Below are 26,895 nucleotides of genomic sequence, written 5' to 3'. Positions count from 1 at the left end.
GAGGCCGGTGACGTCACCATCCGGGCTCTGGATGGTGGGGCCACGGTTCACAATGGAACAAAAACAAGCAGCCCTAATCATACTCGGCGACGCGGCTGCAGCTTGCGTCCTTAACCCTCTCTTGGCCGCATCCTGGCCATTCCCGACAGACTAGTCAGTCCCTTTGCCCAGGCCGCATACCGAGCTCTCCCATCCCCTCACCCCGCCACCCTCTTGGGAGTGTTCTGGGTCCTTCGTCAGCTCTAGGCTTGGTTCCTTAGCTGAGGGGTTTGTAAGCGTCTCTAACCCTCGCATAACCCCCTGGAGGGACTGCCCGGAAGCGAAAGTACGGCTGAAGAGTACTTTCCCTAGCATTGTCTTCCCTTCCCCCACCCAGCTCGCTGGGTTCCCGGCGTCCACTGCCTTGTCTGGGCCCCCTAGTGGCGCACAGCGTTCTTCCTTTCATTCCCGCACCAGCGAGAGAGGTGGACAGGGAGAGGGGCAGCTGGCCCAGTGGGGGGCTGGGCAGGGGAGGGGCCGGGCCCAGCGCTGAGGGGCGGGGCTTAGAGGGGGAGGGCCCTGACGGGGGCGGAGATCCTTGGGCGGCGCTGAGACTAGTGGGAGTCTGCGCTGCTGCCGCTGCTGTTGCTGCTGCTGCCGCTGCTGCTGCCGCCGCCGCTGCCTCCGACTCCGCCACTGCCACCGGCCGTGCGGGTTTTCTTTCTTTTTCCTTTTCTTTTTCTTTTTGTCTTTTCTTTATTGATTTGTTGGATCCGCCATATTGACGAGGCTGTGGTATCCAGGGCTGCGGAAGCTAGACTCCGCCGGTGGCGGAGCCGCAACCTCTCGGTAAACGGCCCATTCGGGCCTTCCTCCCTGTCCCGCCGAGCCCCCTCCCTGCCTTGCACCGGCTCCCAGGCCTCGCGGGAGCCGGCCGTCGCCGCCTCTCCCTCAAGGGAGGCGGCTGCCTTTACCACCCCAGGGCTTGGGTCGGTGACGGGAGTGAGGAGAGGAGCGTAGCTTAGGGAGCAGGCCCAGAGTGGGGGGACAGAGGCGGCGACTAGGGGAAGGTGAAACTGCCGCTGCAGGAGGAGGAGCAGGAGGAGGTGACGCAGGAGAAACGCACCGCCCGGAGCTTGACTGAGCTCAGAGAGCGCCCCAGCCTGAGGGGAGAAGGGGGAAGAGGACTGCCGGCGGCTGAGAGGGAGGAGGGGGCTGCCGTGGCCACCGCTGCCCTAGGGCGGCCAGGGTGAGGGGCCGACCCCCTGTTGGTACGCGTAGGGCGCCGCGCGCGAGCCCGGCATCCGCAGCCTCTCCCCGTATTTTTGTCCCTCGTCAGCCCCTGGCTTGAGATGCTCCCGGGTTAGGCCACGTCCTGGGCTCGAGCTTTTGCATTTCGTCTCCCGCCTCCGCGTGTCCTGCTTCGGAGAAGACTCCTATGTTGTGTTTGGTGAGTAGTCGGCTTGGCGGTGCCAGGGCCACTTGCCTTTCCGGGGCCTACAGCTGGCTGGAGGGGTGGGGAGGACGGCGCGAGGGGGTGTGTGTGCGTAAGAGGTCCCTCCCTTGGGGGCCTCGGGCTGGCTGGAGCTGTGGGGAGCTTCCCTTGTCGCCCCGGGCCAGGGCCGTCGTGAACGCGCGCGAGCCTCCGTGGTGCGCGCGGCCGGTGTCCCGTGAGGTGTGTGTCTATGTCTGCGAGTGAGCGTGTCGATGTGTGTGCGTGTGTGTTTTGGACTGGCAGGGAAAATGGCTGACGGCTCCGGCCCTCCCCCTTCCTCCCCCCTTCCCGTCCGCACTAGAGTGGCGAGGAGGAGGATGGAGACTCCGGGCGCGGCGTGCCGCCCCTCCACCCGCGCGGGAGGTCGGCTCGGAGCGCGCGCCGGCGCGCGGGCGCGCCGGGGGTGGGGGCGGGGACGGTTGGTTCGCGCGCCCCTTAACCCGGCCGCGGACGCTCTCAGCCTGTTCCACTTGACACCGAACGCCATTACTGAGGTGGAGTGATTTGGAGCGGGAGAGCTAGGCCTCGGTGACGCCTGGCTATCAGGCCTGCGGACTAGTTTGCCTCCTCTACGCCCTCCCGCGATAACCCGCAGTCGCTCGGTGGCCCGGTGCCCTGGGAAGTCTGAGCCGGTTATCGCTCCCCCACACCCTCGCCCCGCTTCATCTGCTCGCGGCCAAAGGCCCGGAAGGATGTTTTGATGCCGAAATCGCTTCCAAGGGAGAGGATACCTACCACCTTTGTATTTTTAGCTGTTCCTGAAGAACAAGAAAAAAGAAGACGAAGAAAGAAAATACTAGTATGTGCAAGTTTGTGATTAATAAAACCTTCAGATGCTTATGATGTGAGGCTTCAGGCTTGATAAATGGCTTGTTTTTCATTCATTGTGAAATATTTAAGTTAAACAGGTGCGAAGCTGGGGTTTTGTTTCTGTTTGGGTTTCTTCAGAGACTGGAATGATAAGATTTTTAGATATGACGTGCTTAAATTATTATTTTGAAAGTCCTGTAGTTACACCGTTAGTTGAATTTTCACATACACAGTTTACCACAGAGGGTCATTCATTGTAAATGAAAGAATTGTGGGTTTGCTAAAATTTTCGTGTTTCTCTTAGTGGGAGAGGCGAATTGATTTTTTTTTAACATTAAAACCCACCAGTCTTCCATCTCTCTTTGTATAATTTGACTTCTGAAGAATTATTTTGGGTGTTCTTACGTGGGAACTCTGCAGCCAGTAATAAAGGAGCTCATTAGCTTCCTTTATTATAAGGATTGGTTAACCATGACTAGGTAGTACACTTGAACTTAATTAAAAATAGAGACTACAAACTCTTTAGAGCCTTCTAGTCTACTGAATCATCAGGCTGCCATTTTGGCTTCAGCAAAATGCCTTCCAATTCTTAGAAGATTTAGGTATTAAATATACAGAGATAGCAACATTTATTTTTGCCATGCTTAAACTTACTTGCTTTGTCATACTTGGCACTTTAACCCTTTATACTTTATTGTTCCAGTGTTTGGGTAGAATGAAAGCTGGAAGTATTTGGAATTTAACGTTTCAAGGGTGAAAAATAAGAAGAAAAAGTATGTTTTGCTTTCTCTTACTAAAAAGTCTGTCTTTTAAACTATATGTCTTCATGCTTTTTCTTACCCTCCACCCCACCCCCCACAAAATACACTATTATCTTAATGTTCTGTTGTTTCTTCCTTTTCTTTGCTGACCTTGGTAGAATCTAAGGGGCTATTTGGAAGGATTAAGGACCAGAACAGCATGGACAAAAATCTGAGTAATTTTTTTTTCTTTTTCTGAAAGCAACTTTGAAAAGCAGATTTCATCCTTAAATTATGGAGCATTTCATGGGGATCCCTTCATTTCCTGCCTATCAGTGGAATGCTCCATCCAGTGGGATTTAACTTTGGTTCTTTTGTCTTCTAGCATCTTGAAACACATTTTCTGATAATCTCCAGAAGAGCAATTTAGTGGTATCTCATCCGTTTATTTTTGACATATTAATAAAACTACTTATGGATGTTTGTCATATGTCAGTCATTTAGTTATTGATGAGTTGGACACATGAAAACACTTTTTTTCCTATTTAATGGATCAACTATCAAAGTTTTTGTGTTTCTATAATTTTATTATTGGAACCAATCTTTGTTTAAAGCAGGTGAGAGAAAATTACTTGAAATATATAGGGATGTCTGGGCCTGGAATAATGGCTCAGTAGTTAAGAGTTCATACTGTTCTTGCAGAGAATCCAAATTGAATTCCTAGCATCCAGTCAGGCAGCCCATAGCCTCCAGCTCCAGGGGATCTGACACCCCTCTGATGCGTGCCTGCGAGCATAATTCGAGCACGCACGTACATAGAATGCATGTACGTACACACACACACACACACACCCGGACCACTAATTTAAAATTAGCACACATGGCCTGGAAAGATGATGTCTCAGTGGTTAAGAGCACAGACTGCTCTTCCAGAGGTCCTGAGTTCAATTCTCAGCAACCACTTGGTGGCTCACAAACATTTGTAATAGGATCTGATGCCCTCTTTTGGTGTGTCTGAATTGAAGATAGCGACTTTGTACTCGCATACATTAAAAAAATTACTGCATATACACATGCAGACAACCACGCACACACGTGTACACACATGTGCATTTGTGTGTGTATATATATATATATACACACACACACACACACATGTATATATATATATGGATTAGCCTTTGATCCCCTATGAGGTAAAATACTCTGTTGTTGTTGAACTACATGAATTTTATTTTAAAAGCACATAATACTTTTATTTTGCATATTATATTTCTTCTAATTTTCTGAATTTTGAAATGGTTCTCAAAAATTGAGAAACGAGTCTAGTTTCCATTTCAGTTTTTTAGGATCTGAATCTTTGAGATGTTATTTGTTGCTGTCTTCTGTTTTTACATGTTCTAACAGTGTTTGGGAAAGATTTACTACATTCATGCTCTGGATGTTAGAATCACTTGAGTGGTTTTGTTGTTTATCTGATATGGGACTGAATAAAAGCTATATTTTAAGAGTACCATGTATGATTCTGATACCATATCAGAGTTAAAACTGTGGGGCTATTGTGGCATATTATTAAAGAACTTTCATAGATAAATAAGAAAATGGCTTTTTTCTAACTGCTTTCCATTTTCAACATAATTAGCACTTATTTAGTATTAATTACAGTGTTAAGCATTCTCATTTATTATATAGGTATTATTATTATTATTATTCCAGTGGAGGGCCTGCCATCTGTCATACGTAGCTAGTGATACTGTAACTTAGGTGTTAGTGTCATATTAGCGAAATGATACTAATATTTCAAAAGAAATTTAGAACCTTTAGTTTGTTGACTGTAACATAGTAACTTTAGATTCGTATTATTTTTAAGATTATCAAAATTGATATTTGAAAAATAGCTTTATTGGCTATGGAAAATAGAACAAATAGATATCTTCCATACCTCAACTAACATGTTCATAGTAATAGGTTATTAGTGACTTTATGACTAAAATAATACTAGGAAATTTTACATTCCTGAAATATGTTTCTTGGGAATTCATGTTATCTCAACATACAGTGAAATTGTAATTTCAGTTTGAGAACTCAGGATTTCATTTAATTTAAAATTTTACTTTTGGTAAAAAATTTAAGATTAAGGGTTTCTTTTAGCATTTTTGTAGCATTGGTTGATAATTATGGACTGAAAATAGCCACAACAGATGTTGAATTTATGTGCCTTGTTTCCTTAGGGCCTCATGTATGCTAGAGTAGTTAAATGCTACCACCAAGTTACATCTCTCTCTCTCTCTCTGATCATTTTTTAAAAGATTTACTTACTTTATGTATATGAATACACAGTCGCTGTCTTTAGACACACCAGAAGAGGGCTTCAGATCCCATTACAGGTGGTTGTGAGCCACCATGTGGTTGCTGGGAATTGAACTCAGGACTTTCAGAAGAGCAGTCAGTGCTCTTAACCACTGAGCCATCTCTCCAGCCCCTCTACGAACATTCCTAATGTGATATAAGAATCCTCAAATATCTTTAGTGAATTTTAGAAAATAGAAGTTCTTTTGTATTATTTATGTTTCTGTGTTTTGAGACAGGAGTTCACAAACCTAGGCTGGATACAAACTGCTATATAGCCAAAGGTGACTTTAAACTGACCTTCTGCTTCCACCTTCCAAGTGCTGGGATTGCAGGTATTTGCTGGTACATATTCTGGCTCTGAATTTTCTTATGTAGAAAAAAAAAAGACTATGAAATTTTCTGACACATTATTGGTGCTAAAATGACTAGTATATTTTAGGGAAAAGATAATGGGAAAGTATTATATTGTAAAAATGAGATATTTACCAAAAATTATACTTGATCTTTGCCAAATTATTAATGATTAAAATGATTAAAATGATTAAAATTTATTTTTTAAGCACACCTATGCTAAGTCCTGTACCCATCATAGGTACATATATATTTTATAAGTATATTCAGCAAATGACTTTTGGTTGTTTGGTGTTTTCAGCCTGTGAAACACAGATTGGCCTCAGCCTCCTAAGTACATGAGAGTATAGACCTACTGACACACTGAAAAGTTTCCAATTTTGTTCCTGATGATTGCCTAACAGTTGTTTCTCTGCCTCAACTCTGTGTCAGAGTCATTTGTGGAATATTTTCAAATTATGTTTGTCTTGGTCTTATTCTATAGATTACAAGTAAAGTTTGGAGCAGGAATTGGGCACTTAAAGAAATAAAAAGGAGGAGGACAAAGTAAAATGTACTTGGAGTATAAGCCTAGTGATTAGAGTTTTGTCTTGGCAACCCAGGACAAAAGAGTTATTTTGCAGCTCATTTTAGGGAAAAGGGAGGATTTGCATTTTGTGTTTTGTTAGCAATACACCTGGATTTAATTTTGTCAATCAAATTTCTGACGTGAACCCAAATATAGGGAGAAGTTCAGCACTTAGATTGATTAGGTATATGAGACAGTGATTGCACAGGCATGAGTCAAATATATTATTTCACGCATTCATTAGTTTAGAGAACCTTCTCAAGAATCAAGGTTTCTGGCTCTAGAGTTAATTTTTTTAATATCTTTTTAATGCATTGACTATTTTTAATCTAGCACAGATAATTATTTGATATCTGCCGTGTCCTAGGCATTGTTCTAGCAACTACTATTGTGTAAAAGGAGAGGCGCTGGATTAGTTATCTCTAAAGTCCCTCCTAGGCTCTAATTGGCATCATTTTTATGTGTCTCATAGAAACTGATTTAGGTAGATATAAGTAGTAGACCTTGTTAAGGTGTAAACCAATGGGATTGTCCTATTTTCAGTTTCTTTAAAATAACACCTGAATTTATTTTCTCTAGTGAAGGATATATCAAGGATAGTATAAATGAGTTATTTTTGAGACAGGGTCTCACCATGTGTGTTACCTTGGTTGGTCTGGAACTTGATAGATGGACCAGGCTGGCCTTAAACTCAAGAGATCCACCCTCCTCTGTCTCCCAGTGCCTACCAGTTTGTTATGCTCAGCTGGAAACGAATTCTTTGAGCATTCTTGACATGGGTTTTAGGAATTGTGTCTTTACTCTCCTACATTGTGTGCCTTTGTATTGTTCATTTTGTTTTTAGTTGCTTTGGTTGTTGTCTTCCCACATATCTGCTCATACCTGTCAGCTCTTGGGAGCCTGAGGCAGGAACATTGCTTGAATGGAGGTGATGGACAATGCAGGGAGATCCTGTCTCAAAAAATTGTGTGTGGTGTGTTTGTACGCATTTAGGTTCTTTTAGGTTGGTGGGTTCTGTCTACACAAACTGAGTTCTAAGTCACTCATAGATAAATCCTTAGTCCTCAGAAAATGTCTGGCACATGTATACTTAATACTAATTTGGTGAACATCAATTCTCTGTATTTGGTTACATTTATTTATTAGGGAGGGAGTTCTTGTGGAAATCAAGAGGACAACTTGAAAGAACTGCTTTCTCTCCTTTCACATCTGGGTCCCTGGAATGAAACTCAAGATTATCCCGCCTGGTGACAAACACCTTTCTTTGTCCACTGAGCCATTTTATCAGCCCTCAACAAAATTTTTTTAAAATTACTTTTGCTGGGTCTAGTTCCATGGTTAAGAGTACTTACTGCAAGCCAGGCCGTGGTGGCACACGCCTTTAGTCCCAGCACTTGGGAGGCAGAGGCGGACGGATTTCTGAGTTCAAGGCCAGCCTGATCTACCAAGTAAGTTCAGGACAGCCAGGGCTATACAGAGAAACCCTGTCTCAAAAAACCAAAAACAACGCCCCCCCCCAAAAAAATAAAAAACAAGAGTACTTACTGCTTTTGCAGGGGACTTGGATTCTGTTCCTATCACCTACATGGTGATTCACAGCCATCCATAACTCTAGTTTCAGGGAATCCAATGCTGCCTTCTGACATCTTATCAGGTATGTTCATGGTGAACAAACATGTAGGCGAAAAAGGAACTTGTACACATTAATAAATGTGTGTGTGTGTGTGCGCGCGCGCATGCTATTTTGATATTTCCCTTCACTAGTTAGAGGAGTCCTGACTTGTGCGAGAGAGAGAGAGAGAGAGAGAGAGAGAGAGAGAGAGAGAGAGAGAGAGAGAGAGAGAGAGAGAGAGAATGAGAGAATTAACGAATCAATCAGTCATCACTTGGTTAGCCTGGAGCTTGCTGTGTAGACCATGTTGGCATGAAACCCAGACATGGGCCACCCTACCCATCCATCTGTCCATCTATCTTATTATGTGTGTGTTAAATGCCCTCGGGGCCAAAAGAGAACATTGGATCGCTTGGAAATGGAGTTATAGTTGTAAGCTACAAGGTCTGCCCTCAGACTCTGAGATCTGCCTGCCTCTGCTTTCTCAGTGTTGGACTTAATTAAAGGTGTACACCACCACTGTACTGCTGAACCTAGACCTTCTGAACAGAAGGAAATAGCCCAGTGAGATGAAGAAACATACAAGATAGCATGTATAATATAGATTACCTTCTTCATGAAGCTATTTCCATAATGAACTAATACCAGCTTTTTAAACCAATACTTTTGTCATCATTCATCTATTAATTGATATTAAGGTCAGGGATTTTGTCTTTTACCTTTCAGTATTTGCAGAACACCTACAACATTATTGGTCTCCTTGAATGGCAAAATTGGGGTCCTATTTGATTTGCTTACAGTACTAGGGGTTGGAACCACGGCCTTGAACATGCTTTGGCAAGTGTTCTCTTTGCCACTTATCTGTATGTATCCCCAAATGCTGTTCTTCCATCTTTTATTTATTTTTTATTTTGAGACAGGGTCTCGCAGACTTGTTCATGCTGGTTTTAGTTAAATTCATTTTCTTTTTTTAAAAATATTATTTATTTATTTTTATTTCTACACATGAGAAGACCAAGCTGCATTTGAAAGTACCTTAATTTTTTTAAAAGAAACTACTTTAAAAAATATTTGTTTATTTATTATATGTAAGTACACTGTAGCTGTCTTCAGACACCCCAGAAGAGGGTATGAATCTCATTACAGATGGTTGTGAGTCATCATGTGGTTGCTGAGATTTGAACTCAGGACCATTCGAAGAGCAGTCAGTGCTCTTAATCATTGAGCCATCTATCTCTCCAGCCCAGTGCCTTAATTTTTAATTCATATCAAAGTATCACTGACTCGAGATTGTGGGATAAATGATAATTGTTATCATTACTTTGTTCATTACTTACACCACCCAAGAAACTGAGGCAATGAAGTGAAGTGACTCATAGCCAGGATCACTGGGCCAGTAAAATACTTAAGAAAGAGTAGGCACGGGGAATCCTTCAAGCTAGGTCTGTTTGAAGCCCTGCTCCCTCTACCAAACCCTACTTATAGTATGGCCAGGTTGGACCACTTCTCCCACCATCTCTGCTGGAATGAATTGGACTACACCTCCATACAGATGCATCATTAATATAATACACCTTATACTTCTATTTTTTCTCTAACTTATCATCTATGTGAACTTTGAACATGTACCATGTTAATCAGATGTTATCAAAGGAATTATTTTCCTTCAGATGATTTTGAGTTGTTAGTCTTGGATGTTAAATCTCAACTTGTACATTCTGAATATGAAAGGGAAAGACAGGAAAAAAAGGTAGAGACGAGGAACACTCCCATTCTTGTCTCAGTGCTTTATGTTTTGCTGACTGGTGGCTTTTGAAAGTCAACAAATACTGGTGGTTGGTTACAGGTCTCTTTTTCTTGTCTTTACTCTCAATTATATGAGCTTCTTGAGTCTGTTTATTACTTTGACACCAGAGAACATGACAGTAGATGTTTAGACCTGTATTCTAACCTTAACAGAGTGGCTTGTTTCTGAGCACAATAGTGCAAAAGTTGTGGGTTGCTCTTCTTTATAATAACCCAGGTCAAAGAAAAGATTAGGGAAACATTTTCTATAAGAGGCCAGATAATAATGGTTTCAACTTTGTGGGCCAAGAGGCAAAATTGAGGACATTGAATTGTATGTTGAAATAAAGATGTGACTAGACATATTAAGTAAAATATAGATCTAATGAGAAAAAATAAAACTTGGTTTGGGAATATATTATAGTATTTTGTTTAATTGGGATTTTTAAAGCTAGTCTTCTCTCAAGTCGATTGCAAATATTTCTGTGTTAAGTCATTCTTAATCTTGTAGGTTGAACAAAAAACAAACCTATGGATTTAGTTTGTTACCCTTGTTTTGCCTGACCTGGCTTAGAGAAGTGGTTCCTCGACCTGGAGGGCTTGTCCAAAAATTTCTCTGCTCATTCCCAGAGTTTATTTCTGTTAGCCTGCAGTGGAGGTCTAGAGTGGTACTTCTAAAAAGTTCCCAGGTAGGGAATTACCCCCCAAGAGAATTATTCCATTAATTCTAGCATATATCCTACTTCATTGGTCTATTACAGTGTAACTCTATCTTGAATATTCTCCATTGTGCTTAAAGTTCACTTATATAGTAAATGCTAGTTATATACTGGGTTGTACTGTGTATTAGGAACTGTACCAGGTAATAGGAATACAAGGTTAAAAATAACAGAATTGTCCCGCCTTATATTAAAATGAACTTAAACTTAATTTCCATATTTACTTCAATAGACTCTTTGAGCCAATGCAATTTTGAAAGGAGGCCAGTGATGTAAGCTAAATTGGAAAACTGTATTATTAAATAAAGTGAAGCTTCATTTGATATAAAATTTTGAAATATCAAAGTTCTCTTTCAAGACAGTTAAGCTGTAATTTAATATTTGATGGAAAGCTTTCACGGATGCTATACTTTTTTTCTGATTATGAACTTTAGTCTTATTTCAGGTAGCTAGAAATATAGGCATCTGTCATGATTCTTGCCAGTCATTAGTTTTAGCTCTTTACTCCACTTTTGTAGATTAGTTTTTTTGTTCAAAACTTATCATAAAGTTGATTTTAATATGACTTTACAAGGTTATTTCCCACTTTAAAAAATGTCCTATTCACTTTTTAATTTTTATTTCCCATACACACTGTGTCTTTTTAAAAGAAGGTTTCTACTTTTTTATAGTAGTAGTTTGTTTTTTGAGACATAGTTTTATGTATAGCAGGCTGTATACTCACTGTGTAGGTGAGTGTGACCTTAAACCTCCTACCTCCTGATTGCTGGAATTACAGGAATGTGTTGCCATGCAGGGTTTATGTAGTGCTGGGTATTAAACCAGGACTGTACTAATGCCAGACAGGTACTACACCAGTTGGGCTATATTCCTAGCCCATGGTTCTTTTTGGCAGTTGAAGGTAATCAGGAATTTTATAAATTCCTCCATTTTGAGAGTGGAGAAGCACTGTTATTTAGCTTTGAGAGATTTGGATTCTTTGAAAGAGGATAAGGAAGTACACTTGAGGATGAGATTTTTTTTTTTTTATTTGTTTTATTTTTTCATGTTTCTGGTCTCAAATTCCTGATATCCCTGCCTCAGCTTCCCTACGCTGGCAGAGAATATAGGTCTGCACCACCATGCCTGTCTGGGGTTTCCCCTTTACAGCCAGTAATTTACATGTAATCTCTTCTGGCCTCCTTATGATCTTTGATCTTCTTGTTTCAGCCTCAAGAGTGCTAGGATTACAGTCTGGAACCACCAGGTCTGACTGGGGAAAGTGATTGTGGTCTATAGCTGGATGAAGACCAAAGAATCTTCCCATGAATTTTTTTTTTGTGCGAGCTTCCCCTTCCTACTGTGCATTAAAGTTAATTAGTCATATAAATGTAAGCTGGGGTAATGCCCTTATTTCTTTCTGCTCTCCCTAGATACTTCTCAAAATGCTTCCTGTGCCAATTCCATTAGAAACAAAGTCATTTTGACAGTCTGGTTTTGCAAGGTTCTTTTTCATTTTCTGAGCAAATTGGTCTGTAGTTGGTGTAGTAAGTACTCAAGCCTTTCATAATCCCTGTCTCTTTACCCCTTCCTCTATGTATTAGGTATTGTAACAGGTTAATAGGAATTCTTCTTTCCACTTACCATACCCTCAACTATCCCAAAGGTTTAGATTATAGTTGTAACTTCTAAGAGGTGAGCAAGTATTTGATCTTGGTGAAATTGTAAAAAAAAAAAAAAAAATCAAACTTAAACTCTGATTACTGCCTTGCTGTGATGATTGACCTAAATTCATTCATTTAACACTATTATAGGTGTAGGGCGATATAAGGATGGTTATTAAAGTCTACCTTGAAGACTCTAGGATTTTGGAGCAGACAGTTACATAAGAAGTCTATATCTGGTGCAAGGAGCTGGGGTATAGGTAAATGATAGTGTGCTTGGTATTTGTTAAGCATGAGGCTCTTGAGATCAATTCTCAGCACCAAAAAAACAACCACAAAAAGTGTGAAAAATGTAGTGAGTGGTAGGAGAGATTGCTCAGTTTGGATTTTTTTAATGAGGCTTGCAAATCTTCAAAGATCTAATTTTGATGCTGCCTGTTTTCTTAACCTTGATGTTACTAATCAGATACTATTTGACCAGACACTACCTCGAGGGTCATGCTGTGTATTTACTAATCATCTCTGGTTTCTACCTATAAAATTTCAGTAGGACCCTTCTCCCTATTATGATGACTAATAATGGCTTCAGGAATTGGAAAAGTGTGCACGAAATGCAAAATTGAGAGCCATTACTTGAAATGGTACAATGGCAGAATGAAAGAGTGAGTGGTTTTAGAGGAAAAATTAGTATAGCATAGAAGGAACACTGGAGAGAGTGAGTCGGGAGGAGTTATGGGAGATGAGACTTAGTTTAAGGCTAGGTTGTAAGATAATAGGTTAAGGCATTTAAATTTGAGTTTTATAATAATTGAAATGCCTTTAAGTGAAAGACAGTGGTTTCTGGGTTTTCTTTTTAAAGATAATTCTGAGGGGAGGTAGGGAGATAGGACAATCATTAAAAGAATGAAGACCTGAGTTAAATCCCCATAATTCACATAAAGCCAGGTACAGCATGCACCTATTAATTTCAGCAATAAGGAAATAGAGATGGATGGATCCTTAGGGCTCACTGGCCAGCCCAGCCCTTCCTATTTGGACTGTCCCAGGCAGATGAGAGACCCTGGCTCAAATAATAAGGTAGGTAATATCTAATGAACTGCACCCAAGATTGTCCTCTGGCCTGTTTATGCACTAATCTGCATACACAGACACAAAGATTCTGAGCATAGTATGGTGGATATACTGAAGTAGAAATGTAGCAGGGAATTGAGATAGTATTATAATAGTTCTTTTAAGTAATAAAGATTTTGACAATGAAATAAAAGAATGGGATCCCCCAGGGTTCTATCTTTGTCTCTGTCTGGATTCTAGGGCAAAACACCTCTTTTAATGTCTCCTAGATCCAATTCCCTCCCACTAGGAGCTGCTGACTGCTGGGACATGTTGAAAGGTCACAGAGCAGTATCTGGGTTATAGAAGGACTGCTCTTGCAATATGTACCTTTACATTAAAGGGTGAATTATCTAAACATATTTGTCATCTTTGTCCTCTATGTGTAAGAGGTCCAGGACCTGGCACCAGAAAGCATTAACTACAGGCTCTTCATGTTTTGTTTAGCTGTTATCTTGCTGCTTTAAAAATAGTTGAATCTGTAAAAGTAGGTGAATATCTGTTTAAGGTAGCTGTAATTTTATTGCTTCTTATTTTTGTAGGGTTTATTTTTTTAAATTTTATTTAATGTATGTGTGCTCTGCTGCATATGCATACGCCTGCCTGAAGAGGGCATCAGATATCACTAAAGATGGTTGTGAGCCACTGTGTGGTTGCTGGGAATTGAACTCAGGACCTCTGGAAGAGCAGCCAGTGCTCTTAACTGATGAGCCATCTCACCAGCCCCCATTTATTTGCTTTCATAAAGAAACCTTTTTGGTTTTAGTGAGAATTGGGGTTAGTCAGTGGAAGGGTAGAGGGAGAAGTGGAATTTGGAGTAATTTTTCAAGTAAAAGAAAATAGAAAGGGTATAACAGAAGTTGGATTGACAAAGTGCTTGGAGAGCAGAGGAATAATACAACTTGAATATTTCCTTACCCTGTTTCTATACATAAAGAGAGTCTGGAGAGCTTTACAAAAATCCAGAATCTTAGGGGATAATTGTAGTTGGACAGTAGCTTGAATTGTGAATTTAGGGACCATAGATTTGGTAGTGTAGAGGTATAATTTTTTGACAGAACAACATAACCCTTGATTGAATAATCATTGCTGTTTTTGTGGTGCCAAGGATTAAACTCATAGTTCATACATTCTGGGCAAGCTTCCTATTACTGAGGTATGTCCCTAGCCCAAAACTTGAAGTTTTCTTTCATATGAAGTCTAGCTTAAGCTTCAAGAACATTAATGCAGCTTAAGATTGGTAGCCTGCTAGGAAAAAATAATATTTAAGGGGAAATTATTTTTTCTGAGTAGAAGCAGAAGATGAATGCGCATTCATCTTGCAGTAGCAATGTTTTTTGTCCAACATGATTTCAGAGAAAATAGTGATATCCCACTTTGATTATTTTTTAAAGGGAACTTAACTAAACAAGCTTATTGGTTTTTATTGTCTTTTCTTTTTTCTTTTTGCTTTTTTGTTTGTTTGTTTCTCTGTGTAGCTCTGGCTATCTTGGAACTCACTCTGTTCAAGGTTTGCCTTGAAATCACAGAGATCCAACTGCCTCTACCTCTCAAGTGCTAAAGGCTTATATTTATTTTTCTTTCTTGTTTGTTTTTTGTTTTTGTTTTGTTTTGTTTTTCTTGTTACTGGCTTCTTTAATTTTTCTGCTATCAAATTTTTTTAGGGCCAGGACAAACTCTAATAGGAATATTATTTGTTTTTTTTTGTTTTTTGTTTTTGTTTTTGTTTTTGCTTTTTTTTTTTTGAGACAGGGTTTCTCTGTGTAGCCCTGGCTGTCCTGGAACTCACTCTGTAGACCAGACTGGCTCCGAACTCAGAAATCTGCCTGCCTCTGCCTCCCAAGTGCTTGGATTACAAGTGTGTGCCACCACCGCCCGGCTTAGCCTAACAATTTTCAAAGATTTGTATTGGGTGTCTCACAACCAAGTATAACTCTTGTTCTAGTGGATCAATCACCCTCTGGCCTCCATAGGTATCTATAAGTGCATGCATATAAATAATAAAAATTAAGAATGACTCATTCCCTACCAGTGTAAATGTTTTTATGAAAAAAGACTTTCCCAAAATTAAGAAGAATTCTCAAGACTGGTGGTTTATAATTTTTGCGTCTCTGAAAGACAGTTGGGTATGATATTTAGTGGCAAGTAGTATCTAACTAAGAAAAAACTTGTGATCTCTAGGAAATAGAGGATCTCATAGATGCCAGGGAACCCCCAGATCATGCTTGGAGAATCAGTAATTTACTAGACTGCTGTAGACAAGAAAATTGATCTGTAGAATGGCGTCTAGTTTACTATAAAATTTTACTTTTTAACGGATAATTTACCTGTATAGTCCCCAATCTGGTTATTATACAGGACATTTTTAGTAGTCTAGAACGTTCCCTTATTACTCCAAAATATTTTGACCTTTCTACTACAGTTATGTGCATATATATCGAAGTATTGTTTAATTTATCCATTCTTCTGTTGGTGGACATTCGGATTTCGGTGATTGATTTTTTTTTTAAACTAATACAAATGTTGGCACAGAACCTGGCATGGTGGTATACACCTTAAATCCCAGCACTTAGGAGGCAAGTGGATCTTTTGAATTTGAGGTCAGACTGGTCTCAAGAGTGAGTTTAGGACAGCTGGGGCTGCACAGAGAAACCCTGTCTTGAAAAACAAAAGCCTACCCAAATATCCTCATATGGTGAATATATTCAAAAAATATACCATACAATGGAATGTTAGCAAAAAAAAGCAAAGTACTGATACATGCTTCAACTTTCATGAACTTTGAAAGCATCCTGAGGGGCTGGAGATATGGCTCAGCAGTCAAGAGCACTGACTGCTCTTCCAAAGGTCCAGAGTTCAAACCCCAGCAACCACGTGGTGACTCACACCCATCCGTAACAAGATGTGACTTCCTCTCTGGAGTGTCTGAAGACAGCTACAGTGTACTTACATATAATAAATAAATAAGTAAATAAGTAAATAAATATTTGCCGGGCAATGGTGGTGTACACCTTTAATCCCAGCACTTGGGAGGCAGAGACAGGTGGATTTCTGAGTTTCAAGCCAGCCTGGTCTACAGAGTGAGTTCCAGGGGAGCCAGGGCTATATACAGAGAAACCCTGTCTCAAAACAAAACAAAACAAAAACAAACAAACAAACAAAACACCCTGAAGTGAAAGAAACCAGTTGTAGAAAGCAGAAAGTAGATTAAGGGAGGATATAGGAAATGAAGAGTGGCTACTTAATAATGGGAGTATGGTTTCTTTCTTTCTGGTGCTGGAAATCGAGTCCAAGGCTTCTTGCATACTATTTGCAACTGAGCCACTACTCCCTTAGCTTTGATAGGGTTTTTCTCTTGTGGGTGATAAAAATATTCTGGAATTGTAATTGTGTAACTCTAAATATAGAAAGACCCACTCAGTTGTACACAATTCAGATAAAGTGATTTGTATTATGACTTTTGAATAATACAGTGAGATAATATCATTAAAGGGAAACAGTTTGAAATTGTTTAGTTTCCTTTGTCACATCTTTTACTCGTTTACATCTGTTGCTTAACCTGTCTAATTGTGGAAGATGCAGGCAAAAAATATACATAAAGATAGTTATTGTTGATCTATCTGCCTTGATTAAGATTTCTATTGAACGAAGTCTTTGTGTTCGATTAGTCACTTTTAAAGTGTTTAGACAGCCTGATGTGGTAAGGCACCTTTAATCCAGCCCTCGGGAGGCAGAGAATCTCTTGAGTTCCAGTATAGCTAAGGCTACACAGAGAAACCCTGTCTGGAAAAACAAAGTCTGTTAGCTAGTAACTTTGAGTTCATCTTAAGCAGTCATTTTGAGAGTAGGGTAGGTAATACATGTTACAGAAGGGTTTATTGCTTGATACATGATTTATGTCTTACTGGTTTAAATCAACATTTCTCATGAATGTTGACTGATAATGTTTGGGGATTGAAGTTTATCATGCTCTTGTTGTACCCTTTGCAAGGTTTTAATAAATTTTAGGTAAAAGTATATCTTTATTGTAAAAAGGCCTCAAATTGTATATACAATAAGTCTGTTTTTTTTAAAAAGATATTAAGGTAGATAGTGGTGAATTTAACTCTGTTATGTTTCAGGAAGCAGAACTGTAATTACTAAATGAGTGAAAAGGTGAAATAGCATTTTTATGGTAGGAAAAAAAAACTTTCTATGACAGCAAGGAGTGTTGCAATGTTAACATGTCTAGGGGGAGAATAGATGTAGAATCACCTTCATTTTGGCTATTTCATTTGTTTATTTCCAAATCCTAAATTTTTTTTGAGCCATCTCTCCCTGAATCCCTATAAAGTTGTGGCTTTCTATATAATTTTTTCATGAAACAAAAGTTTACCTTTTAAGAAATAAGTCTTATCATCTGTTGATTCCTGGAATAATAAGAATAGCAGGCAAATTTCACACATGAATGGTATGTTGGTGCCAGGATCAAATGATAACATAGCATAACATGTATACAGAGTGATGTAGTAATTGAAGTAGAAGTAAGAAAGCTGTCTTCCAAATGGCATATGATGGTTTTGGTACACCCATGCTAGACTCAGGAATTCAAACCTAGCAGTCACAACTACTTCCAAATCTGTTATGTTATAGTAATAGGTTTGTTTGGACTTAGTTACAATATATATTTTGTTTGGTTTTATATAACTACAAATAAGTTTAATTTTTAATTTTGTTTCTTTATATATTTAAGTAACATTGTTTTTTAATTTTGCTTTTTTTCCTAGGCAAAGGTTTCTCTATGTAGCACTGGCTGTTCTGGAACTTGTTCTGTAGACCCAGCTGGCCCTGAACTCAGAAATCTACCTCTGCCTCCTGAGTGCTTTAATTAAAGGGGTGTGTTACCACGCCCAGAATCCCTAAGCAATATTTATAATAGGAAGTAATTAAAAGATTCTCGAAATGTAGAACCAGAATTAGCTAACTTGAGCCAGCTTAGCATTGATCTAAAAATCTAGCAGGTGTAATCAAATGAATTAGAACTACAATTGGATACTTATCACTAAATGGGAAAGATACATTTGTATCTCAAAGGGTGGTTTGTTTGTGTTTTCTTTCATTCAACAGATAATTAGTAAGTTGTGTAGAATTGCATAATTTTAATGTCATCTTGTTACTGGCTTTAATTTTCCTGCTATTAAATTTTTTTAGGGCCAGGACAAACTCTAATAGGAATATTATTTGTTTTTTGTTTTGTTTTTTTCAAGACAGGGTTTCTCCGTGTAGCCCTGGCTGTCCTGCAACTCACACTGTAGACCAGGCTGGCCTCAAACTCAGAAATCCACCTGCCTCTGCCTTCCAAGTGCTGGGATTAAAAGCATGCACCACCACTGCCCAGCTTCTAATAGGAATATTATGACATTATGAATTATATTGCAGACGGTAACTTTTTTTTTTTTACTTGAAATTCAGTTTTCACAAAGGACAATGTAACTATCAATTGTAGTAGTTTTGGGCTAATGTTATTAACAGCTGTGTTACATAAAGATGTTGAAATTGTGTATTTCACAAATCATCCACAGTAATTGTGAATGAAAATCAAAATCAGAAAATCTTGATAATTATATAATTTGGAGATTCTCCTGGCCAGTCTAGAGATCATATTCTTTAGGAGCCTCTGAAGGTTCAAAATAAGAATTGGCAAGAGTGAGTAGTAATCTAATCAGTATTTACTGGGTCCCTTCTGTATGTTCCTGGCACTTGTACATCCTCTCACTAAAGTTTTCTAGTACTCTCTGGAGGTGTTAGCCACTTGGAGAGAGCAAGATGATACTCGGGAATTGAACTTCTGGTCCTGTTATTGCACTGTGCATTTCTGGAAGAAAAAAACCTATGTTCTGCAAAATCAGCCTTGGAAAAATAATGGGATTCATGAGAAACTGTGAAATAAAGAGCAGTTTGGTTACCTGAAAGCTATCTTACTTTGTAATTAGTAACAGTTAAAAATTCTAATGGATCCGGGCAGTGGCAGCGCTTGCCTTTAATCCCAGCACTTGGGAGGGAGGCAGAGGCAGGTGGATCTCTGAGTTTGAGGCCAGCATGGTCTACAGAGTGAGTTCCTGGACAGTCAGGGCTATACGAGAAACCCTGTCTTGAAAAACAACAACCAAAAAAAAAGAGAGAGAGAAAATTCTAGATGTAGTGGCATATGCCTTTAGTCCTAGCACTTGAGAGGCAGGGGTAGGTAGATTTATGGGTTTGACGAAAGCCTCGTCTGCAAAGCCAGTTGTAGGACACCTAGGGCTACAGAGATAATACTCTTTTTGTCTCAAAAAAACCAAAACAACAACATCAAAACTAACACATAAATAGCGCATTTGCAAAGGTTCTCAATTCCTGACAAAGTTTAAGACCCTTTAAGGTAACATAATAGAAGGGAAGGAGTATATGGAAGGATACGTACTGAGTTAGGATATGAGGTTAAAGTACATATAAAAATTAGGTAGAACTGCAGCTGTCTCCAGAAGAGGGAGTCAGATGGTTGTGAGCCACCATATGGTTGCTGGGATTTGAACTTAGGACCTTTTGAAGAGCAGTCAGTGCTCTTAACCCCTGAGCCATCTCTCCAGCCCCAAGGAAAAAAAATCTTAAAGCAGAGCATGTGGCTACACAAAGCCTAGAAGAATCTGGGACACTAAACTTATAGCTACAAAATAGTATGATCAAGGAAAGCTGGCAACAACAACCACAATTATGCTCTATTAATTTGACAACTAGGTACCTGGTTAAATGGAATCATATGGTATTTTTGTATCCTTTTCTAACTGGCTTATTTTATATTTTACTTCATAAAATAATACACTTAAATTTTCATTCATATCACAGCTTATACAAATCTTTTTTGAGATAGTCTTACTACACAAACTAGCCTTTGCTAGCCTGGAACTTTGTAGAGTAGGCTAGCCTCAAGCTAAGAGATCCATCTGCCTTTGCCTACAGGGTGCTTGGATTAAAGGTATGTGCTACCATTTTTGGTAAGATTACCTTTCTTTAAAAGCAACACACAGGGATTCTAATTTCTCCCCATTCTTGTTACCCCCACTCCCCATCTTCATTAAAACTCAGGCACTTGGCTGACCCTTTAATTTGTATTTTTGGTGCTAGAGATTAAGCTTAGTGCCCATTCACATACAGTGCTTACATTCTTCTATTGTGCTACAACCCAAGCCTTCCAAGTTTGTAATTTTAGTTAAATCTGGTTCATCTGTTCCTTTTGTTGCTCATGCTATTAGGAAAATCCATTGCCAAACCCTAGACTGTTGAATTATACTTTAAATCATTGAAGAGTAGACAAAATAATATTTTCACACCAAAATTTTCTGTTTCAGGGTGTCAGTTTGATTATAGAAATTTCTTGGTCTGGATCTTTACATGTATTGCACTTAGAATTTATTGAAACTCTGGTGTTTTTTCATTAAATTTAGGGTGAGGTGTTGACCATAATTTTGTCACAGGTCTTTTCTTTTTCATTACCCTAGTTGATGTGTATGACACATTGCTCTGATAATCTGTTCTTGGGATTTTTTTTCTTTTGTTCTTAGTACTTTTCAGATCGCTGTCTAAAAGTTGGCAAATTTACTGATTGTAGTGAATTTTTAATTTTACTTATGCTTTCCAAGTCCAGACCTTTGATTTGGCTCTTGGGGTTATTTGTTTGTTTTGTTTTTTGTTTGTTTGTTCTTATACTTTTCAAGTCCAGACCTTTGATTTGGCTCTTGGGGTTGTTTGTTTTGTTTTTTTGTTTGTTTGTTTGTTCTGAGACAGAGTTTCTCTTGTATTGCCCCGGCTGTCCTGGAACTCACTCTGTAGACCAGGCTCGCCTTCGGAACTCAGAAATCCGCCTGCCTCTGCCTCCCAGAGTACTGGGATTAAAGGTGTGCGCCACCACCGCCCCAGCTAAACTCTTGGGTTTTTTTTTTTTCAACATCCTTTTTTGTATCTTTATTGACAGTCCCCCTTTAAAGGATGTAATCACATTTTCCTTTCCTAGTATCATTCTTTTCTTTAATTTTTTGAGGATACATACAAGAGCTGTTTTGAAGCCTTGCTAATAATGGGCACTTGGACTCTTTGAAGGTTTTTTTCCCCTGTAGGTAGACCACACATTCCTGTTTGTTTTCATGTATTTTAATTTCTAATGTAAAAATGGACCCTTCATACAATGTAGTACATTGGGTAATCATTTTTTTACTTGTCTGCCACATCTAGGGTTTTTTGTTTTTTTGTTTGGTTTATTTATGTAATAACTTAGCTGAACAATTTTAATCTTTTCTGCCATTTTTGGAATCTGTGCAGTCTCTGTTGAGTGTTCCAACAAGCACTGTATGTGTCTGGTTTTTGCCTGCCCACTCTTCTACCCTAGTTACCTACTGATTGTTATTGTTTTACATAATGCTTTGGGTTATAAAATTCCCCAGTCTGATCGCTGATCCAATTAAGTTTTCATTTTCCAGGGATAATCCTTTGTGCTGGTTCTTGAGGCCTTGTTTTTGCTTTTGACCCAGGATGGTTGTTTGCAGCTCTATTTCTCTGGTTCTTTGGTAAACTGCTTGCTGGGTGGTTTTTATTGGCTTTTATGGAGCTACCAGAATCTTAATTGGAATAAAGGCAGTTTACTATAAAAGAGCTTAGATTTTTGTTTTTATTTTCTTTCCCTCTGGTGGAACCTTTATACCTCTTCAGAACTGAAGAATCAGACTGTAGCTGGGTTCTCTTATAAAGCCCCTACTTCCTTAGCAGACAGCTGCGTGGAGGCAGCATCTACCCTTTTAGCCCCTTTTATCCTATCTCCTGCTCCTGCCTTGGGATCTTGACCTATGGATGAGATGGGTTAAGAGCCATTAGTATTGTAGTATTCTTGGCTTACTGCCCTTGAAGTAGAACTTTGCCCCATAAGTAGGGCCCAGATGGAACAAAAGAGCCCAGACAGTCTTCCTGCAATAGACCTTCTTGCTGTATGTGATGAGAAATCTAGCTGCTTTCTTCTTCCAGCATTAACCTGAAGGGAGAGCCCAGTGTTCTTTGGTGTGCTCCTCTGGAATGAAACCATGGTGATTTAAATGCCAGGTTCTGTGCTTAGTGATATGGTAGATTTGTTGTGATCAAAAGTTTCATTGTTTGTTATATGTCCTTAAGACAATTTCTAGAGACTTAATTTTTTTTAACCTGCTGTCGGTGGTGGTTTTACTGAGGAAACTGCCCACAGAGCTTTTGATGTCACCATTCTTAGTCTTTTTAATTTAAATTTCTTTTTAATTTAAAATTCTTCAGATTGACAATAACCACTACAAAGTTGGTTTTGAAAATGCCTAGAAAGGATGCTAACATTTACTGAAGCTTCCAGTACCATAATTGTGTATACAGGACTTGACAAACCTAACTATGGACGAGGTCTGAATAGGAGTATTTGGTTAATTATCAAGTATTTCTAAGTGAATACATTTCAGTTGCCATAAGGAATTTAAAGTGCAGGATGCAGGGTCTGTTGCAGTGACTTTTTCTAGGAAGTTATCCCAAGGAACTAGTCTAAGATACAGTGATTTAGTTACAAAATATATGAAGAGGGTTTTAAATAGTGTTGAGAATAGAATATGAACATTTAGTTGACATGGGAATATAAAAGTAATTTAGCATCTTCATTTTCAATTTCCGAATTGATTGGTTATGAAGTTGTCTAGAACTGGCATCACACTTGGAACCTTGTTCTTAATGTTGAGAACCAATAAGAATTCAGAATGATGATTTTATATACTGATAATTATGGGAGTATTGGGGGCTAAGACAATGAAATATTTTATTCTTGAAGAAAGATTAAATTTAAAAATTGCTTAGTGGGGCCAGTGAGATGACTCATCAGATAAAGGTCACTGCCATCAAACCTGACAACCCAAGTTCAATCTCTAGGACCTACATGGTAGAAGGTGTGACCTGAGTCTCAGCATATTGTCCCTTGAGGTTTGTTTGTATACCTTAGCATACCATACCTCCACCCAAGAAAATTAAACTGTAACTTCAATTTTTTTGTTTATTTTTTGAGACAGGGTTTCTCTGTGTGGCCCTGACTGTCCTGTAACTTACTCTGTTTGTTGTCAAGGCTGGTCTTGAGCTTAAGAGATCTGCCTGCCCCTGCCTCCTAAGTTTTTTTAAATAAAATTGCTTAGAGATATTTTCATTCTTGACTATGGGCCAAACTGTTAAATTATAAATGTACTGTCTTGGGCTGGAGAGATGGCTTAGGGGTTAAGAGCACTGTCTGTTCATTCATAGGTCTTAAGTTCAATCCCCAGCAACCATATGGTAGCTCATAACCATCTATAGTGTGATCTGATACCCTCTTCTGGTGTGAGGTGTACATGCAGATAGAACACATATACATTAAATAAATTAATAAGTTAATAAATCAGTAAATCTAAGACATTTTAAAAAATGTACTGTATTTCAAACTTTGTAGCATGACCTTTCATCTCCTTGTGCAATAATAATAATTTTTGTAAATATTTGTACATGGATGATGTAGATCAATATTGACTTACCTTTCTTTGTACCTTATTTTTCATTAAACATTTTAATTATTTTAATAATATTTTTATTTTTAAAAATTATGTATCTGGGTGTTTTACCTGCATGTTTTGTCTGTATACTACATGCATGGCTGGTGCTTGAGAAGGCCAAAGAGTGTCATCTTAATCTGGGAGTTATAGAAGATTATGAGCTACCATGTAGCTGCTAGGAATCTATCTAACCTGAGTCCTCTACAAGAGCAGCCAGTGCTCTTAAATACTTTCACGTCTCCATTTCCTTTAGATTTTTTATTGCATGTGTGACTGCCTGCATGTGGAAGTAAGAGGACAACCTACAGAAAATGGATCTTTTCTTCTACCGTGTGGATCCCAGGGATCCAACTTAAGTCACCAGGCTTGGTGGCAAGCACCTGTACTCACTGAACTTGGAGTTCCCAGATTCAGCTAGAGTAGCTAGCTGGTCAGCACACTCCAGAGATCCTCATATCTTTACCGTCCCAATGCTGAGATCACAAGCATGTGCTGCTTTGCCTTTCTCTTTGTGAGGGTGCTGAGTTTTGAACTCAGATCTTTATGCTTTTGTGGCAAGTATTTCACCTACCGAGCTATCCAGTTTATAATTTTAAAAAGTCATATTTCTTATTAATATAACAAGCTATGTTTTAGAAAATACTTACTATGAGTAAGTGATTCATGAAAAGTCCAATTTCATGAAAGATTTCTAAATCCAATTTTGATAGGTTTGTGTAGTTTTGCCCCTTAGTAATTTATATTGTATTTTTGTCTGAGATGATTTTCTCATCACTTTTGCTCCATAGTTCTGATTTGTCTGTTGATGAGGAGTTTTGAATATGCACAGATGGAAGGGAGGTGTCAGTGTGTGTCTCTCTGACTGTGCCTGTGTGCATGGGCTAGAAAGATGTCTTGGTGGTTTACTGCTCTTGCAGAGGACCAGGACTCACGTGACAGATCCCAACTGCCTGTTGTAATTCCAGTTACAGGAAATCAAAAAAGCCTGGATTTGGTTTCAAACTCATGGTGGGGGCTTAATTCCATTTCAAAAGGATCTGTCTCCCTCTTCTGGCCTCTGAGTTCACTACTTGCACATGATGAACAGACATACATGCAACAAAACAGTCATACACATGAAATATTTGAAAGAAAAATAGTTTTCTATCACAGACCTATAAGTAATCACCATTTCCAGAACCTTTTCTTCTTTAACTGAAAATATCCCTTTAATGTTTACTGGAGCCCTTAACTTTTAATTTCCATGGATATATCTGTCAAAATTGTTCTGTTATCTGTGAATATTGCCTAGAGTATATTTTATTTTAATTGGAATTAAGTTTTTTGTTTACATTTTCCTCATTAACCTACTGATGAGGTACACTTTCCTTTTTTACTTTAAGAAGATAATGTAGAAGTAGGCATGAGTTAGATATGGCTATGAATAGGCTTGAATAAACTGCAGCTTTTTTTGTTGTTGACTCTGAAATGAGGAAAATAATACCTTTCTCTGTAGTTCCCAGACTGGGAGAAACAAATGAGTTTTATAAAGTACTTGAAAGTCTGTTGTACTTCACTGCTATAATGCTGAAGTATAAGAACTCCAAATATGTTTTATGTGCCATGCTGCTCTTGAATGGCTTAAAGTCAGGTTATGAGTAGAAATTTTACAAAATGCTTGTAGTAGTCTCTCAAAGAGACAGTAGGAACCTTGACTGGCTTAGGTGATTTTTCAATTTTAGGGTACATGGGCCATTCTGGGCATTGTGAGAGTGGTGAAAATTAGACCCAATACAAGTAAAGATCCAGTTTCTCAGTCTAGTGGTACATTATAATGACTCAATCATAGGAGGTTGGTTTGTTTTTAAAGTGTACTTGTATAGGCCTGATTGTACCTAATCTGGACATCAGCACTATTAAAAATATCTCTTGAAAAAAGACTAGAGGTGCTTTTACTCTGAAGACCAAGAGGAAACTCAGTGTTATAATAATTGGAATTAAAGTTTTGGTTGTATTCTGTGCACTTTAGTTAGGTTGCAAAGAATGCTTGCTATGAAGTGATTGGGACCTGTTGTCTTTAGAGGGTTCCAGAAGTGCTTGTAATGCAAATCTTCTCAAAAGTAGAAAGCTACAATTACTTGATGAATTCAGTTGTATTGAAGTAGTAGGTTACACAGTTTACTCTTTACAAAGAAAAATTCCCTCCAAATGGTGAGATGGTTTTTGAAGTCTTTGGTTTGGGAATAAGGATGGGATGTAAATATTAAGAGTGTAGATTTCTTAAAATTATGGAATCTGAAATTCAAGGTCTAGGTGTTGATAGGTTTGCTTGTATGTTTTCTCTTTTAGGGGTGTGTGTGTGTCTGTGTCAGTCTGTTGTGTGTGTATCTGTGTGTGTTGGAGAGCTTGTTGCTGTCTTTGTTATGTGAGTAGTGTGTCTTAAATTTTCAAGTCAGTTTGTGCTTTATGTCCTGAGTATATATGCTTTTACAGTATACTTAAGGCTTTAATCAGGGGTCAGCTTACCCCATTCTATGATTTAACCAAGTAGCAGCTAACTTCTTGATACACTTGCCTTTGAAGTTAGTTCCAGAAGAAAATTGCAATTACTTGATAACAGCTAAACTTGTCTGGGTTTTGTGGTGTAATGGGTACAGTACCATTATTAGTTTAATATGGTAATGAAGCTTTATCTTTTCACTTTTTACCTGTCATTTATATAGCCATGCTATCCTGACTTGATTCACTGGTGATACTAAACTTGAGTAGTTTTTTAATTCATGCTTGTTATATCTAAAACAAAATATTTTATTTTCTCTTTTATTTACAGGTTATGCAATGGTCTCTGCAAGATGTTTTATTCTTGAATTGGAACCTTTTAAGACTGACAAATGCTGGTACTTCATCTTCTATAAGTGGAGTATAATTTCTTTTCTTAAGACAACTACATAAGCAGACAAAATTGCAAAGATCTGCCCTGTGTCGAGTATGACAGCCACGACTCGTGGCTCTCCAGTTGGAGGGAATGACAACCAGGGCCAAGCCCCTGATGGACAGTCTCAGCCCCCCCTCCAACAGAATCAGGTAAGAAATTAAAGATACTAGTTAAAGCCACATTGCTATGCCTCCTAAACTCTTGAGTGCTAAGAAAGGAAAAGTGATA

General features: G+C 38.9%; 1 protein-coding gene across 1 annotated transcript in view; it reads left to right on the top strand.

Annotated features, from left to right (window-relative positions):
* Positions 1–599: 599 nt before the first annotated feature.
* Positions 600–26,895, top strand: part of Usp9x (ubiquitin specific peptidase 9 X-linked) — a 110,227-nt gene continuing 83,931 nt past the window's right edge. The window contains exons 1-2 of the mRNA XM_052171588.1: positions 600–1,429; positions 26,563–26,816. Coding sequence (XP_052027548.1) covers positions 26,721–26,816 — 96 coding nt within the window. The 5' untranslated portion in view covers positions 600–1,429; positions 26,563–26,720. The remainder of the gene's footprint in view (positions 1,430–26,562; positions 26,817–26,895) is intronic.

Source organism: Apodemus sylvaticus, chromosome X (genome assembly GCF_947179515.1).
Source record: "Apodemus sylvaticus chromosome X, mApoSyl1.1, whole genome shotgun sequence".
NCBI classification, from domain to species: domain Eukaryota; kingdom Metazoa; phylum Chordata; class Mammalia; order Rodentia; family Muridae; genus Apodemus; species Apodemus sylvaticus.
The sequence above is the reverse complement of the archived record's forward strand: the minus strand, read 5'-3'. Positions and strand labels throughout refer to the sequence as shown.